The sequence below is a fragment of the Chelonia mydas genome, chromosome 17 (genome assembly GCF_015237465.2).
Source record: "Chelonia mydas isolate rCheMyd1 chromosome 17, rCheMyd1.pri.v2, whole genome shotgun sequence".
NCBI lineage: Eukaryota > Metazoa > Chordata > Testudines > Cheloniidae > Chelonia > Chelonia mydas.
Genome location: NC_051257.2, coordinates 21,715,370 through 21,729,125, shown reverse-complemented (window position 1 = coordinate 21,729,125; position 13,756 = coordinate 21,715,370). Strand labels below are relative to the sequence as shown.

General features: G+C 47.6%; 1 protein-coding gene across 4 annotated transcripts in view; it reads right to left on the bottom strand.

Moving 5' to 3' along the window:
• The window catches only part of HIP1 (huntingtin interacting protein 1), a 163,375-nt gene extending 151,678 nt beyond the window's left edge, over nt 1-11,697 (bottom strand). Inside the window, exons 1-3 of one of the 4 annotated variants that reach the window (XM_043531269.1) lie at nt 11,490-11,628; nt 4,175-4,260; nt 3,781-3,935 (exon numbers count right to left, since the gene is read on the bottom strand). In XM_043531269.1, coding sequence (XP_043387204.1) covers nt 3,781-3,918 — 138 coding nt within the window. In that variant the 5' untranslated portion in view covers nt 3,919-3,935; nt 4,175-4,260; nt 11,490-11,628. Of the gene's footprint in view, nt 1-3,780; nt 3,936-4,174; nt 4,261-6,531; nt 7,734-11,489 lie in introns of those variants that run through there. The other 3 variants (XM_037880878.2, XM_037880879.2, XM_043531270.1) reach the window with 3 other exon arrangements.
• Nucleotides 11,698-13,756: the final 2,059 nt, after the last annotated feature.

The window sequence follows — 13,756 nt, the reverse complement described above, 5'->3', positions numbered from 1 at the left end:
TTCCAAAGATGAAAGTCTAGTGAACTCATCCACTGTATCACCTACTCCCTTAGGATGGGTTCATCTGGCTTAATTTGTCACTTTCCACAGACAAGAGCTATTTTTTCCCCTGTTTTCTGCAAGTGACAACATGATTCTTTAAATATCTGCTCGCAAAGGTTATATATAGTAACACTCTGGCATTTTAAAAGGAGCCTCATGTCCTGGGTAAGAGTTGATGTTCTTAGCCAAACTGATGGGTGGCTACAGCAATCTGAACCACTGAGAAAAAGAACAGGGTTTAAAATGTTCTGCCAGCAGAAAACCAGTATTTCCCATCATGACTGTGACTGGGCGCATTTTGTGCCAATTTACCTCTTCCAAGCAAGTCCATTCCAATTAACAAGGCTGCTCAGGGGCCAAGTGGGAAGACAACTTGGCCCATTATGCACATGAGACAAGAAAGAAGAGGGGCAGGGGAAACAGTAATCTCCCCCGTACAGTATTTTATTAAATATTATTGTTTTGGGCTGCAAAGGCAACCAGGGACAGCACTCTCCAGCTACTGTGCTTTGCAGTGAGCTGCTTTCAAGTTGTTTTTTACTAAAGAAATTAAAGTCACACCACCAAGTTAGAAATCACACTTCCATTTCATAAGATTTTCTTCTGTGATTATAAGTAATACCTTCGATTATTAATACTTATTAATCACAAATATTCTCTTTTTATTCAGTTTACGCAGTGCATTTGATATCACTTTGTGTCTAGTCAGTTTCCCACTTTCTCCAGTGTAGTCAGTCTGTTTATGCTGTTTGTGAGGGTCTTTTGCACAGCACTAGAGGAGAGAAAAACATTTTTAAAATATAGGGAAATTTTACTGAAAAACTGGAGATGCTGGTAGAAGGACTCAGGGGTAGGCATGGTACCTGAAACTACTTGCAAATCTTTTTGCCTGGATAGTTTTCAAGTTCACATGTACCTTGAAATAGGGAGATTCCAAATCAGCTTTTTGAGTGCAAATTTTCTCTTAATGTAGCCCATTAACTGCATAGTGCGAAAGCTGGACTGGCAGGACACATCAGTGAGATGCACACATACAGAATATTAATGGTTATGGGGTACATTCTCCCCCCTCACCTCCATTTACTACCCACTAGTTCCCACTGAAATCCATGGGCAAACATGTACTACTCAGTGTGAGTAAGGATGGCATAATGTGGCCTTTCGGAATGAAGACAGTATTTCCATTTGAGTTTTGTACACTGTGCCAACCCCACTACACTATAGAGAAATTTCCGCCTTTCTCCCCTAGCTCAGTCAGCAGGCAGTGGAGGAAGATGGATCTTTGAAATTGGACATTCACTAGAAAAGGGGAACATTCAGGAGTGGGTTTACCTATCAGTGAAATGGAAACTTCAGAGGCCTCACTGCATTAAGCTTGGCAGCCAGGCTGGGGAGCAAGAGGCACTGACTTAAAATTAAACTGCCCCAAATGTGCTCAATGCCCTTTCAGCAGAGAGCCGTGACCCGCCTGCTACCATCAGTTCTTACATTCTATTACCGGGGTGAGCAAACTTTTTGGCCGGAGGGCCACACTGGGGAATAGAAATTGTATGGCGGACCGTGAATGCTCACAAAATTGGGGTTGGGGTGTGGGAGGGGATGAGGAGTTTGGGGTGTAGGAGGGTTCTCTGGGCTGGGACTGAGGGGTTCAGAGGACAGGAGAGAGATCAGGGCTGGCGTGCAGGAATGGGTGCAGGCTCTGGGGTGGGGCTGGAGAAGAGAGGTTTGGGGTGCAAGAGGGTGCTCCGGGCTGGTATCAACGGGCTTTGGAGAGTGGGAGGGGGATCAGGGTAGGGGCAGGGGTGTGGGGAGAGGCTCAAGGGTGCAGGCTCCGAGCAGCTCCCGGAAGCAGTGGCATGTCCTTTCTCCAGCTCCTACGCGGAGGCGTGGCCAGGCAGCTCTGCATGCTGCCTCATCCGCAGGCACCACCCCTGCAGCTCCCATTGGAGAGCTGGAGGGGGCCACTGGAGTGCACAGGAGTGGGAGCGGGGCCATGCCGCGGCTTCCGGGAGCCGACCCAGCACCTAAGCTGGAACAGGGCCGAGCCACGTGGTCTGGACCTCCCGAGCCACTGCCCCGGCTGGAGCACTGAAGTGGGACCAAGCTGCGTTGTACGGCCCCCAACCCAGTGCCCTGGCTAGAGTGTTGGAGTGGGACCAAGCTGTGTGGCGCGGCCCCTGACCCAGTGCCCTCGCTAGAGTGTCGGAGTGGGGCCAAGGCACGTGGTGCAGCACCCCCAGGCCAGCACCCCAGCTGGAGCACCAGAGCAGAGGCAAGCTCCAGACCCTGCTCCCCAGCGGGAGCTTGCAGCCCAGCTTAAAATGGCCTGTGTGCCATAGTTTGCCCACCCCCATTCTATTAGCAAAGTGGTTTAACATTCAAAGTTGGTTTTTGCAACAGAACCCTGACAGTGGCTATCCAGCTATAATGTGCTTGAAATACATGAAGGCAGCCTGAATGAAGGCAGAGATATGGGAGTGCCTGAAAGTGACAAAGAGTCGCTGGGAGTGAACCTTGGTCTGACCAAAGGGAGTGCTGTGGGTGTGTAGCAGGAGAGAACAGCAGTCAGGGAGGGAGCAAGGAAATGTACCAACTTCATGTGAAAGAAGAGCAAAAGCCAGTGCAGAGATTTAAGAAGAGGGATGGAGAGAGCTGGTAAGAGAAATGGGAAGGCAGGGGGGAACCAGAGAGAGAGGGAGGAGGCGACACAACCACATCCTGGACGAGTGTCCTGGCAGTACAGAGAGTTAATGACATTGTAGAGAGAGAAGCATTGGAAGGGGCCCGGATATGAGGTTAGGAGGCGACCATTTTTAAGGATCCCTATTTTCTACCAAGAGTTTCAGCCAAATGGATTATCTCCCCAAAGAGCCTAATCCACACCACATCCCTCTCTGGGACTCCAAAGGCCCACTTCCTCTGAACTGTAGAGCAGGAAGAGGCTTCTCTGCTGCAGGCTCTGAAAGAGAGTTGCTCCTGGTAGAGGAATAATTCTGGGTCTCTAAAGGAGAATTCATAGCTTAGACTAGGTGAAGCTCTCCAGATACCTGAGCTAGCCAATCAGCAATGATGCTACTTCTATGCATTACAGTTGTGTCAGTGTGTGTTTAAAGCGATCCATAGACTTAAAACAAAAAACAAAGCACTTACACTTTCTAGTCCTTCAGTCTATGCCATTTTCACTTAAAAAGAATCAGCAAGGACTGGATGGTTCAGGAGATAGGAAAGGGGATACTTGGCTTCCACCTCTCCATCACCAACTTGAACCATGCGCACATCAGTAGCGCCAAATGCTATCACCATCCAACGACTGTTGAGTGACTATGTTGAAGCAAGCTAGTGATCTCAGTCCATTGACTAACAAAGGTACCAGCCCTCCTTCCCTCCACAAAAACAAAAAAACATGGGCTGTTGGCACTCTGAGAAGATATCCCCAAACCAAAATGGACACAGATACTGAACACCCCTTCTTGGCCTTAACCAAGCACTGGCAATGGCCCACTTTCACAAACACTCTGCAAAAGAATAAACCACATATGACGAATATTAGTCATGCACGACTAGAAGGTGCTCAAACACTATGCTGAGAAGGGTGGTATGAGAACCTATATAGAACAGAATATAGAGCAAAAACAAAATACATAAAAAGCAAATCCATAGTATAATCTCCTGTTCATCTAAGAGCATCTCAAGGATACAGCCCTCTGTCTCAAAGTTCCCCTATCCAGGGCAACTTACATTCACATTCAGAGCACAAAAGCTCTTACAGTGACAAAGCAGGCTCCCTCTGCAGGAACAACAGTTCTTCATCCTCACTCCAGTTCCAGCCAACAATGTTCTTACTCTGTGTTCTCCAAGGATCACACCAAAAGACATCTTCTCTCTTACATTCCCTGTAAAATGAATTATGTTGCAAGATGGGCATATTAAATTCCTGTCCCAGCAATTAATGTTGTATGCATGTCCGCTCCCTCTTTCATAAACCAGATGCCAGACTGACATTTGATGCAATATATCATTATTTATGTATTGCCATAAGTGCACAAAGTGATGTACAACATGTGAACTGAGCCAACCAATAAGTCCTCGTCACAAAGACCTTACAGTCTAAGGGCAATAAACATTTGTTTACATGATTCTGCTCAGTGAGGGATAGCCTTCTGAGAGGCACATCTTGTCTTCTCAAGGATCCCAGGGGGGCAGCAGTCAAACAATACACTGTAGAGAGAGAAACAGGACAGGGACAGAGAAAATGCACTTCAGTATGTCTTCTAAATGGAAATTAAAACTTTAAGGTGTGTCTACACTGCAATCAGCTGGTGCGATTGAAGCACCTGTAGACATACCTGAGCTAGCTTTGGTCTACCAAAGTACAATACTACCCAAGAACATACTGCAGCAGCTAGCCTGTACCACCACACAAGCCGTTGTGGCTACCCGGTTATTGTTATTCAAGCTATCTTTGATCTAGCGGAAGCTACAATCACACCTCCTGCCTGCAGTGCAGACAAAGGGCACGTCGACACTATGGGTGCTCCAGCTGCGCAGCTGTTGTGCCGAAGTAGAGCCATAGTGCAGATGCTTTCTACAGCGATGGAGCAGGGTTTTCTGTTGCTGTTGATAATCCACCTCTCCAAGAGGTGGTATCTAGGTCAACACAGCACATCTACAGTGGGGTTAGGTTGGCTTAACTACGGTGCTCTGAGGTGTGAATTTTTCACACTCCTGACCATTGTAGCTATGTCAAACTAACTTTTAAGTAAAAAGAAAAGGAGTACTTGTGGCACCTTAGAGACTAACAAATTTATTTAAGCATAAGCTTTCATGAGCTTTAAGTGTAGATCAGGCCATATTCAGGGATTCAACTGTACTTCTAGCCTGGAGATGCATTACTGATGGCTGACTGGACTCCTGAAATTCATGTAGGGTCAGATGTAATTTGCTAGCCAATTTTCTCTTAAAGTAAACAGACTCTAGTGACTACATATGCAATAGTAGCTACTTTAGAACCAGAAAAATTCCTCACTTCTCAGCAGAGCTTTCGGTCTTTGGGCCCAGTTCACCATTGTCCTGTGTCTTGTGCACTAATTTGCACCAATGCACAGTGAGTGCACAGGGGGAGTAAAACTCTACTGTCCGATTTGGCAGCATTTTATAACCACAGTGCACCAGCATAAACGTGGTGCAGGGCAACAGTGAATCAAGCCCAATGGTGGTCCACAAGCTAAGTGAAGGTCTTCTAGATTTTTGTCTCATCCAAAATTGTCAACAGCCATTAGTGCTGATTATTGTTGTTTGTACTGCGGTAGAGCCTAGGAGCTCTAGTTACGGATGAGGACCCCGCCGTGCTGGGCACTGCATTGCACATCCACAGAACAAAAAGAGGTCCCTGTCCCAAACAGCTTACAATCCACTCTGTCTCTCCCTCTACTATTCAGTGCCTTTCCTATATATTCTGATGGAAGACCTAAAATCCCATTTTCCAGATTTCTGGAGGAAGGCTTGTCTTGGGGAAGTAGTATCTTTCCCCACCGCTTCCTTCCTTACTTGAATAAACCACCCTGGTATTAAGGCTAGACAGAAAGAAGAACTGGGAGTGGGTGTCTGCCCTTATTTCACCTGGGGCTTGTAGCATGCTTGTGTTTAAAGGGCCAACCTGAATTATGTGAGTAAGGCTCTGCCTACATTAGCTGTATTTTCCTAAAGTTTCCCATGGTTGTGATACAGAGAAGGAAATCTTAAGAATGTGAGTGTAGTGTGAACAAAGCCTAGGAGCCTGCTTCTCCTCAGCAGGCTTGTCTACACTAGACAGCTGCGCTACTGGAATGTTCATTGGTGTGTCTGAACTGGTGCAAGTGACAAAAGTGCAATGTATCCATATCATGCATTGGGTGGGTATGGGGCACCATGTCCATACACAATACTCGCAGCAAGTATTGCAGGGATTGTTACCCTACAATGACCTGCACAGCTCCCAGGGGCAAATACACTGTGTCTTTGATACAGTTGGAAAGATATGCTATATAAGTGCCTCAATGCTCCCATGTAGACAAAAGAGACAAGGTGGGTGAGATAATAGCTTTTCCTGTGTCTCTCATATCCTGGGACTAACACAGCTGTAGCAACACTGCAAACATCAGTGTACACAAGGCTTTTGTGATTAGAGTGGTGTGCTGAGGTTTAAACAGTCTGTGTAGAAATGTAGTGCTCCTGTAACAGAAAACAAATCCTTCAGGAAACCACTGCTTTACAGGACAGATCATTTAAATGTAGGAAAAAAGCAGACCACGTTTTGAAGCTGCTCTGTCAAGTGAAGTTGCTATTCTGAGTGCACATTTCCCCCTCCTCACTTACATTATCTCCTTGTATCCATTTTCCTTTGAGAGTAATTGGTACTATCCTGAGAGAAGCACCTGGAGTTTTCCGTGATCCTTTATTGCTCTGTGGTATATCTCAGAATGTAACAGCATCTGCATGCATCTTACTCACCACACATGCATCCTTCTTCCATTCTCACTCTCTCTTTTTTTGTTAAATATTTGGCTTATCCAAGAGCTGAACATCTTGTCTCTGCTAGTTTGTTAGGCAAAAATTCAGTTAGTACAGAGCATGAATCACTTCTCTGTCCCCAGCATCACAACTGCATCCCCTGCGGACAAATGCAATGGAAGGGAGATGGGAAATCAAAGTGGATTAGATTGCAGTGCTATGCCTAACCTAACCAAGTAGATTCCAGACCTTCAGCTTCAAACCTTGCCTCTAGAGCTTTAACCCTGACAAGCATTTTAAAGGTTCGTCCAGAATAGTTACTACTGTAGCAGACTCCTTGACAGCGAAAGAATCATTTCCAAAGGATACAGATGTCAGACTGAATTAAATGCTATAGGAAACACAAGTAACAACATATGTCATGATTCATTATTTTTTTTGTTGGTTCCATCCCCTCAGCCAGTGTTGTTGCTCAGCTCTTAAGATTTGTTCCATTTCAGCTTCTGCAACAAGCACTAGCAGATCCAAATAAGTGAAATACAGACGTTAACCTAGGCAGTCATTTTAAAAGCCCTCACATCCACATGCAATTATAAACTCCTATCTGGTTTTGTATCTGTAAAACAGCAGGATCGATAGGATCTCAATGTCTCTACTGCTCAGCTTTTCCATTAAAACCCATCTGTGTTGATGGCTGAAGAAAAGCAGAGCCAATACGGGTATGTAAAAAGCAACAGCAGGCAGTCTAATCTCAGCTGTGCTAGTAGAGGTTCTTTCATCCAGCAGGAAGTCCATCAAGAGTTGGCATACACACACTGAAATAGTATAAAAATAAAGTTATCGGGATCTATCTTTATGTTCGTGCCACAAAGCAACCTGAGGAATTCACCTACCCAGGCCAGGGAAATGGAGACAGCACTTTCAACAACAATGCAAGGTTCATTGACATCTGGCCCAAAAGCAACAAATTAGCTTTGTCAGAGGAAAAACTATTAAATTCAGGATCCTTGTGTAGCATCTAATGAAACATTCTCATAATATTCGCAGAGTACTCCAATACCAATCTCACACCACATAGGATGGGTCATGGCAAGAAACAGATGTCAGTCATCCAACAGGACAGAATAACCATTTTGACATGCTTTTTCCACCTCTGGCATGGGACATTCCTCTTCATGAATGTTCTGCTGCCAGAAGACCAGGTAGATACTGAGGTACACTGGGAGTGGGCTGAGGATACAGAAATACAGGTAAACCCTGATTTTATGAAGGTCTTGGGAATCAGATGAAACCTTTGTATTAAAAAAAAAAAACCACTATTTCAAATAAATGCATACCAGGTTCTATGCAAAATTTGGAAGCACAGATCAGAAAAGTGTTGAATAACCAGTGTTTGGAAAAATCATAGTTAACCTCTAGTCGCCTTGGCATATTTCAGAGACTTCACCATAAACTGGAATGGGATCATGTATCCTGTGATGGAGTTAAAGAGTCTTCAACACAGTGCCCTCAGATTTCCAGCTACCAAAAGATTTGGAAAGATCAACGAAGAACAGGAAAAGAGACAGCATCTTGCTGGGTGCTGATACGTACTTGCTTAGAAACAAATGTTGAATAATTTGGTCCTATAACCAGCTTTCTGGACCTTGCTAGCTTGTGCTTGAGACCATGATGTTCACATATTGTGTCCTTCCATTAGAACTTATAATATCCTCAAGAAAATGAAACTCAGGTTATACAGATGTTCCAAGTTTTGCACAGACTTTTGTTGTTGATGGCACAAATTACCATCTTCTGGTGCTTTGCTATCTGCACTAACACATAAGTATTAGCACCACTACCCATCTAGTAATGTTCACTTTCTGTGGGGAAGAAGGGGCTCTCAAGGGAATACATATAGTACATATTTGCTGTAAGGATCCCATTAGCCTGGGCAGAGTGGGGCCATTTAGTGAAACACAGAATTTGCTGCTCTTTATTAGTTGGAATAAAGGCCTCCAAATCTGAAATAAATAGGCTTCACTATTTTCTGCAGGCTCTGGATCACACTGGAGACACTGGTCTCGAGTGATGATTGCACTCAATCCCCTTTAGGACCTGTTAGATTGCAAGGTTAGTCTCGGTTCCAAATTTAGGGCTTTAAGTATTTTTTCTAGGTAGCTTCCAATAGAACAGGAGTCCTTACTCAAAACCTCATAAACCCAAAACTAAGCCTTACTCTATGTGTCTATCATCAGGACATTAACCCATATTCTGGTTGTTTCCCACCTCAACCACTATTGCCATTATTGCCTTTTCTGTGGTCTCACCCTCTACCCCATCCTTTCACAGTCAGTTTTTGACCACTGTTAGGCTGCTTGTGCGCTGAAACCACACAGCCTACCACACTGATCAATATTGTCCATTGTTTCCTTGCACTCCCTCCCCGGTCTGTCTATCCATCTGGTGTCTCATCCTATACTTAGACTGTAAGCTCTCAGGGGCAGAAGCCGTCTTTTTGTTCTGTGTTTGTACAGCACCTAGCACACTGGGGTCCTGGTTTACGACTGGTGCTCCTAGGCACAACGATAACACAAATAATACTGTTGGCCAGATCCCCTCCTCTTCTACTGCTCTGACCAGCGATCCCAATCCCCTGCCTGCACTACCTCCATTCCTTTTTCAAAACTCTCCCTTGGCTTTACCTTATTCCCCACAGATTCTTTGTTGCCCTGCCCTTTGTGCAGTCATTTACACCAGTGAGTGCAAAGTGGGTATAAAATGCTATTAGATCAAAATGGTAGCAGTTTGCACTGGTGCAGATGACTCCACAAAGAGCAGAGCAATACGGAAGCTTCCCCAAAGTTCCTACTTTACACCAGTTGCAGCACTCTGCTCTCCTCTCCTGCTACATACCCCCTTTGGGCTGGCCAAGCATCTCTCCCAACTGATCCCTCCATCACTTTCCGCTGCTTCCGAGTCTGCGCCTTCTTGCAGCCTCCCAATTAGCATCCAGGTCTCCTTCCTCTTCTCTTCCAGAAAACCTTCTGAAAAACCTGCCTGTTCCAAGAAGCATTACAGCTACAAAGACCACATGCCACTCTATGCTGGTTACGTGTTGTACTTGCTTGTGACTTTAGGCTGAAGGGCAGGGACATTGTAATTTGCGTTGAAACATTGTTACTTATGTATATTAACATACATAATTACAGAGCTACATAGATAATAACAATCTGCTAGCATTTTGGCATTGCCTATATGGGGGTGCAATGCTATTTAAGCCAACACAAGACCCTCTAGTCTATACAAAACAAAGTGCACACTGTGCAAAAAAAAAAAAAAAAAGCCCCCTACAAGGATAACTAGAGTGGAGTTTTCTTTTAGAATATCAGTGAATTGCACAAATCTAAAGGTATAAGACATTTCAAAGCAACAGGCATATAATAAATCCTACTGCATAGTTTTCAGAGTAGCAGCCGTGTTAGTCTGTATTCGCAAAAAGAAAAGGAGTACTTGTGGCACCTTAGAAACTAACAAATTTATTTGAGCATAAGCTTTCGTGAGCTACAGCATCCGATGAAGTGAGCTGTAGCTCACGAAAGCTTATGCTCAATTAAATTTGTTAGTCTCTAAGGTGCCACAAGTACTCCTTTTCTTACTGCATAGTGGAACAGCTACCAAAATAAGCGCTTCAAAGCAACAGGGAAGGTTCAGAACCAAAAGCATCACTGATTCCATTAAACAGGCCATTATATGAGAGCTAGGAGCCTTGAAGTTAAGGGACATCTAATGCCTATCTGGAATTGCTGTGGAAACCAATGTAATGATACAGGTGAAATGTGAGAGTGTACCTTGGTGTGCATTACCAGTGAGGCATATGCATTTGGAGTTAATTGTAAGATAGGAATCTCTCCTTTTAAAGGACATTACACTCATCTTTACAAGACCTATAGAAACATACTTTCATCCTGGCTGCCACTATTTTACCCACCACTGTAGTGTCCATTCAGCTACAACTTTTGAAACATCTAATTGTAAAGAAAACTCCTGAGAATCTGAAATCTTTTAACCAATAAGATCTGCCTGCACAAGCTAGTCCTATGTAGGATAGACCAAGGGCTAATCTTGGCTTCCTTCACTTGACTCCCCTAACTTGAGCAACTTCTCACAATGAAGGGGAAACCAGGGTGAGGAGGCTGCCTTCTGTTTCTCATTGCTCTGACACACTGCAACAACTGTGGACTCCAGTTGCTGTTCTTGTGTCTGTCTGTCAAAAATCATCTCTTCTCCCAAACTTGTGCCTCTCACATCTGAGCTACAGTTTCAGACTTTCAGCTTCTGCCCCATCTCAGTGCATGCTTAAAAATATCAGAAGGTAGATAATTCACTCTCTGCGTGACGGAACAATACTTTTATACATCTGGGCCTCACTGCTTCTTCCCCTACCCCTCCCTTTGCTTCATCTGTCTAATTTAGATCAGGCTCTTCCAGGCAAAGGCATGGTGCCATCTCAGTGCATATGAATAAAAGCAGCTGGTTAGCAGCAGCGACTGCAGGTAGAGAAGGCACCTAGATGGATGGACAGACTGGGAAGGGGACAGTATTTGGGGCTGGATTCCCAAACTAGTCAGGTCTGTGTCTTGGCTTCTCTGCCCACTGGCATCTCATCCCCCGGCCCTTGCAGGAACTGGGTATCTTGGTATTGCCCGGGCCAGAGCATCTCTCCCCATGCCCCCCCCCAGCCCCCACTCCTCATCCCCCCCAGCCCCTCAATGTCCCCACTCCTCATCCCCCCCCAGCCCCCACTCCTCAACACCACCTCCCCTTGTCCCCCAGCCCTCCAACATCCCCACCCCTCCCCCGGCCCCTCCCCCCAACCAGCCCTTCCTCCCCACCCCTCCCCCGGCCCCTCCCCCCAACCAGCCCTTCATCCCCACAACACCCCCCTCCCCTCTCCGCCCCGGCCCCTCCCACGCTACCTGACTGCGCTCGAAGCCCTCGCGCTCCGCCTCCAGGCCGCCGCCGCCGCCGCCGCCCCCGCGGCGGCTCAGCACCTTGGGCAGCGGGTTGGGCACCTGCTTCATGGAGCTGCTCACCCGGTCCATCCCGGCTCGCCCCGGCCCGCCAGCCGCGCGCCCCGCAGCCGCTACCCGCCGCTAGCGGGACCCACTCCCCACGGCATTGGCTCCCGCCCCTGCCGCTCACACGGCAGCCCCACCCCCCGCCGGGAGCCGCCTTCCGCCCCCCCGGCCCTGCCGCCTCTCATTGGCCAGCGCGAATGCTACTCGAACTGAACTCCCAGTGGGACCCGTCCGGAGCCTCACGGTCCCGCCCCTTACCGCGCCTACTCTGTGCTCACAGGTCTAGGCAGCTGCTACTCCACAGAGAACTGCCCCCGGAGGACCCGCCCCTTTCTCCCGCCTCCTCCTCGCTCATTGGCCCTTGGCGCCTTCAACCCGCCCCCAGCTTTACAGACCTTCCTCTTACCGCGCCTATTCTTCACTCATTGGTCCCGGCCCCTGCTGCTTACCTCCAGGCCCTGCCCCCTACGCCCACCTTCTGCCAATCCACCGCCTCCCGCTTGGTTTTTTTTTGCCCGGGTTACCTAAATCAGGGCCCCTCAGTCAAAGGAGGCCATCTCATTGGCTGCTAGGTGTGTCCACCATGTAGAGCCCGCCTCCTTCTGTACCCATGGGAGTGGAGCATTGTGGGTCCCTCAGCCAGTCCCCAGCATACCCCCTGGCCTTTAGACACAGATCGTGATGCTCAGCCTTGTGGGGTGGCTGTACAGATCCTCAGCCATGCCTGCCATTCCCCATGCCCTGCAACAGGGTCCCAGCTACCAGAGGGCATGAGCTGCTCTAGGCCCCTTCTGGGGGCACCAGTGCCGCCCCAGTGCCCCGAGCAGGCAGCAGTGCCCCCCAGTCCCTCGCTCCTACAATCGCAAAGTTTTATTGACTAAGCTGCCCTTTCGTTGGGAGCCACAGCCTTTGCGAAAGAGTGGTGCAGACGTGCACAGAGGAAACAGGCAAGGACAGGCAGAAAGAGATCAACCAACCACTCGTAAATGTGATGCCTCTGCCCCCAGGCCTTTGGGCACTTTGACAAGCTAGAAAGGAAACAAAACTGTTTTTAAAATGTATTCTATCCTAGTACAGCCCCAGCGCAGGAACAGAGGGAGGAAACAGTAACAGGTCCCACATCCGGCCTCTGCCCGTGGCTCATAGCAAATCACAAACACATTGAGTGAACTCACAACTCAAATTGATCCCAGAAGGAGTTAGGTTTCATCCTGCAGGATGCCAGAGATGCACATTCATTGGCGGAGAGCCAAGCGGCAGAGAGTTCAATGGGTGAAGACCCCGACTACTTGTATGTTTCCTCCCAGATTACTGAAAACTCTAAACTCTACAGTGATTTGAGCCCTATGAGCTTTATCAGTCTTACCGGCCCTGCATGAGTGTTCACACAGCAGTCACTACACTCCCAGCATGCATTGGACCCTGTGTAAAACCTAGGATGGATTCTCTGTCGACAGCCTCCTTTAGGCCTGTACCAAAGTCCTGGTCGGGAGTATGGAGATGTCCCTGGGCTTTACACTGCCGTGGCAGGGTTGTACCTCAGCATGGAGAGCAGCAGACACTTCTGTAGCATGCTTCTGACACGCCCACTATGCTGGGGCCCAGGGCAGGGCGGGGCTGTGCAACCCAACCCCAGCCATAGAGCTCCCATTTACAGTGGGCATTCAGGGGCCATTTCGGCCTTCTTTATGTCACCAGAGTGGTGTAAAGGTGGAGAATTGCCCCACAGCGATCGCCGTGTGCCCATGTGGCTGCAGTGCAGTATGGGGCACAGCTGGCTGAGCAGAGTAGGAGGGATGGTTCATCCCATCTGCTAATCAGTGGTGATTACAAGGGAACAGCGATGACTTCACCAGAGACACACCAGCTAGTCAGAACCCCCAGGATTTGTAAGTGCAAGTCAGATGAGATCAGGAGCTTCTCCCTTACTGTGGGGACAGCCATGTAGTCCAAATCCCCTTACTCTGCTAACCAAAAGCAATGGGGACAGCCAAGGGGGAAGAAAGTTCAAGCATGCTTTGTCAGGCTTCCAGATTTGAGAGCTAAATTGTCCTGGGCTTTGTTCTAGATGTTTCTCCCCTGCTGGCTGAGTCTCATGGCTAATTTCACAGCCAACATGCATCCTGAGTCATGCTCTCCCAGGCTCCAGCTTGGTGCAGTCTGCA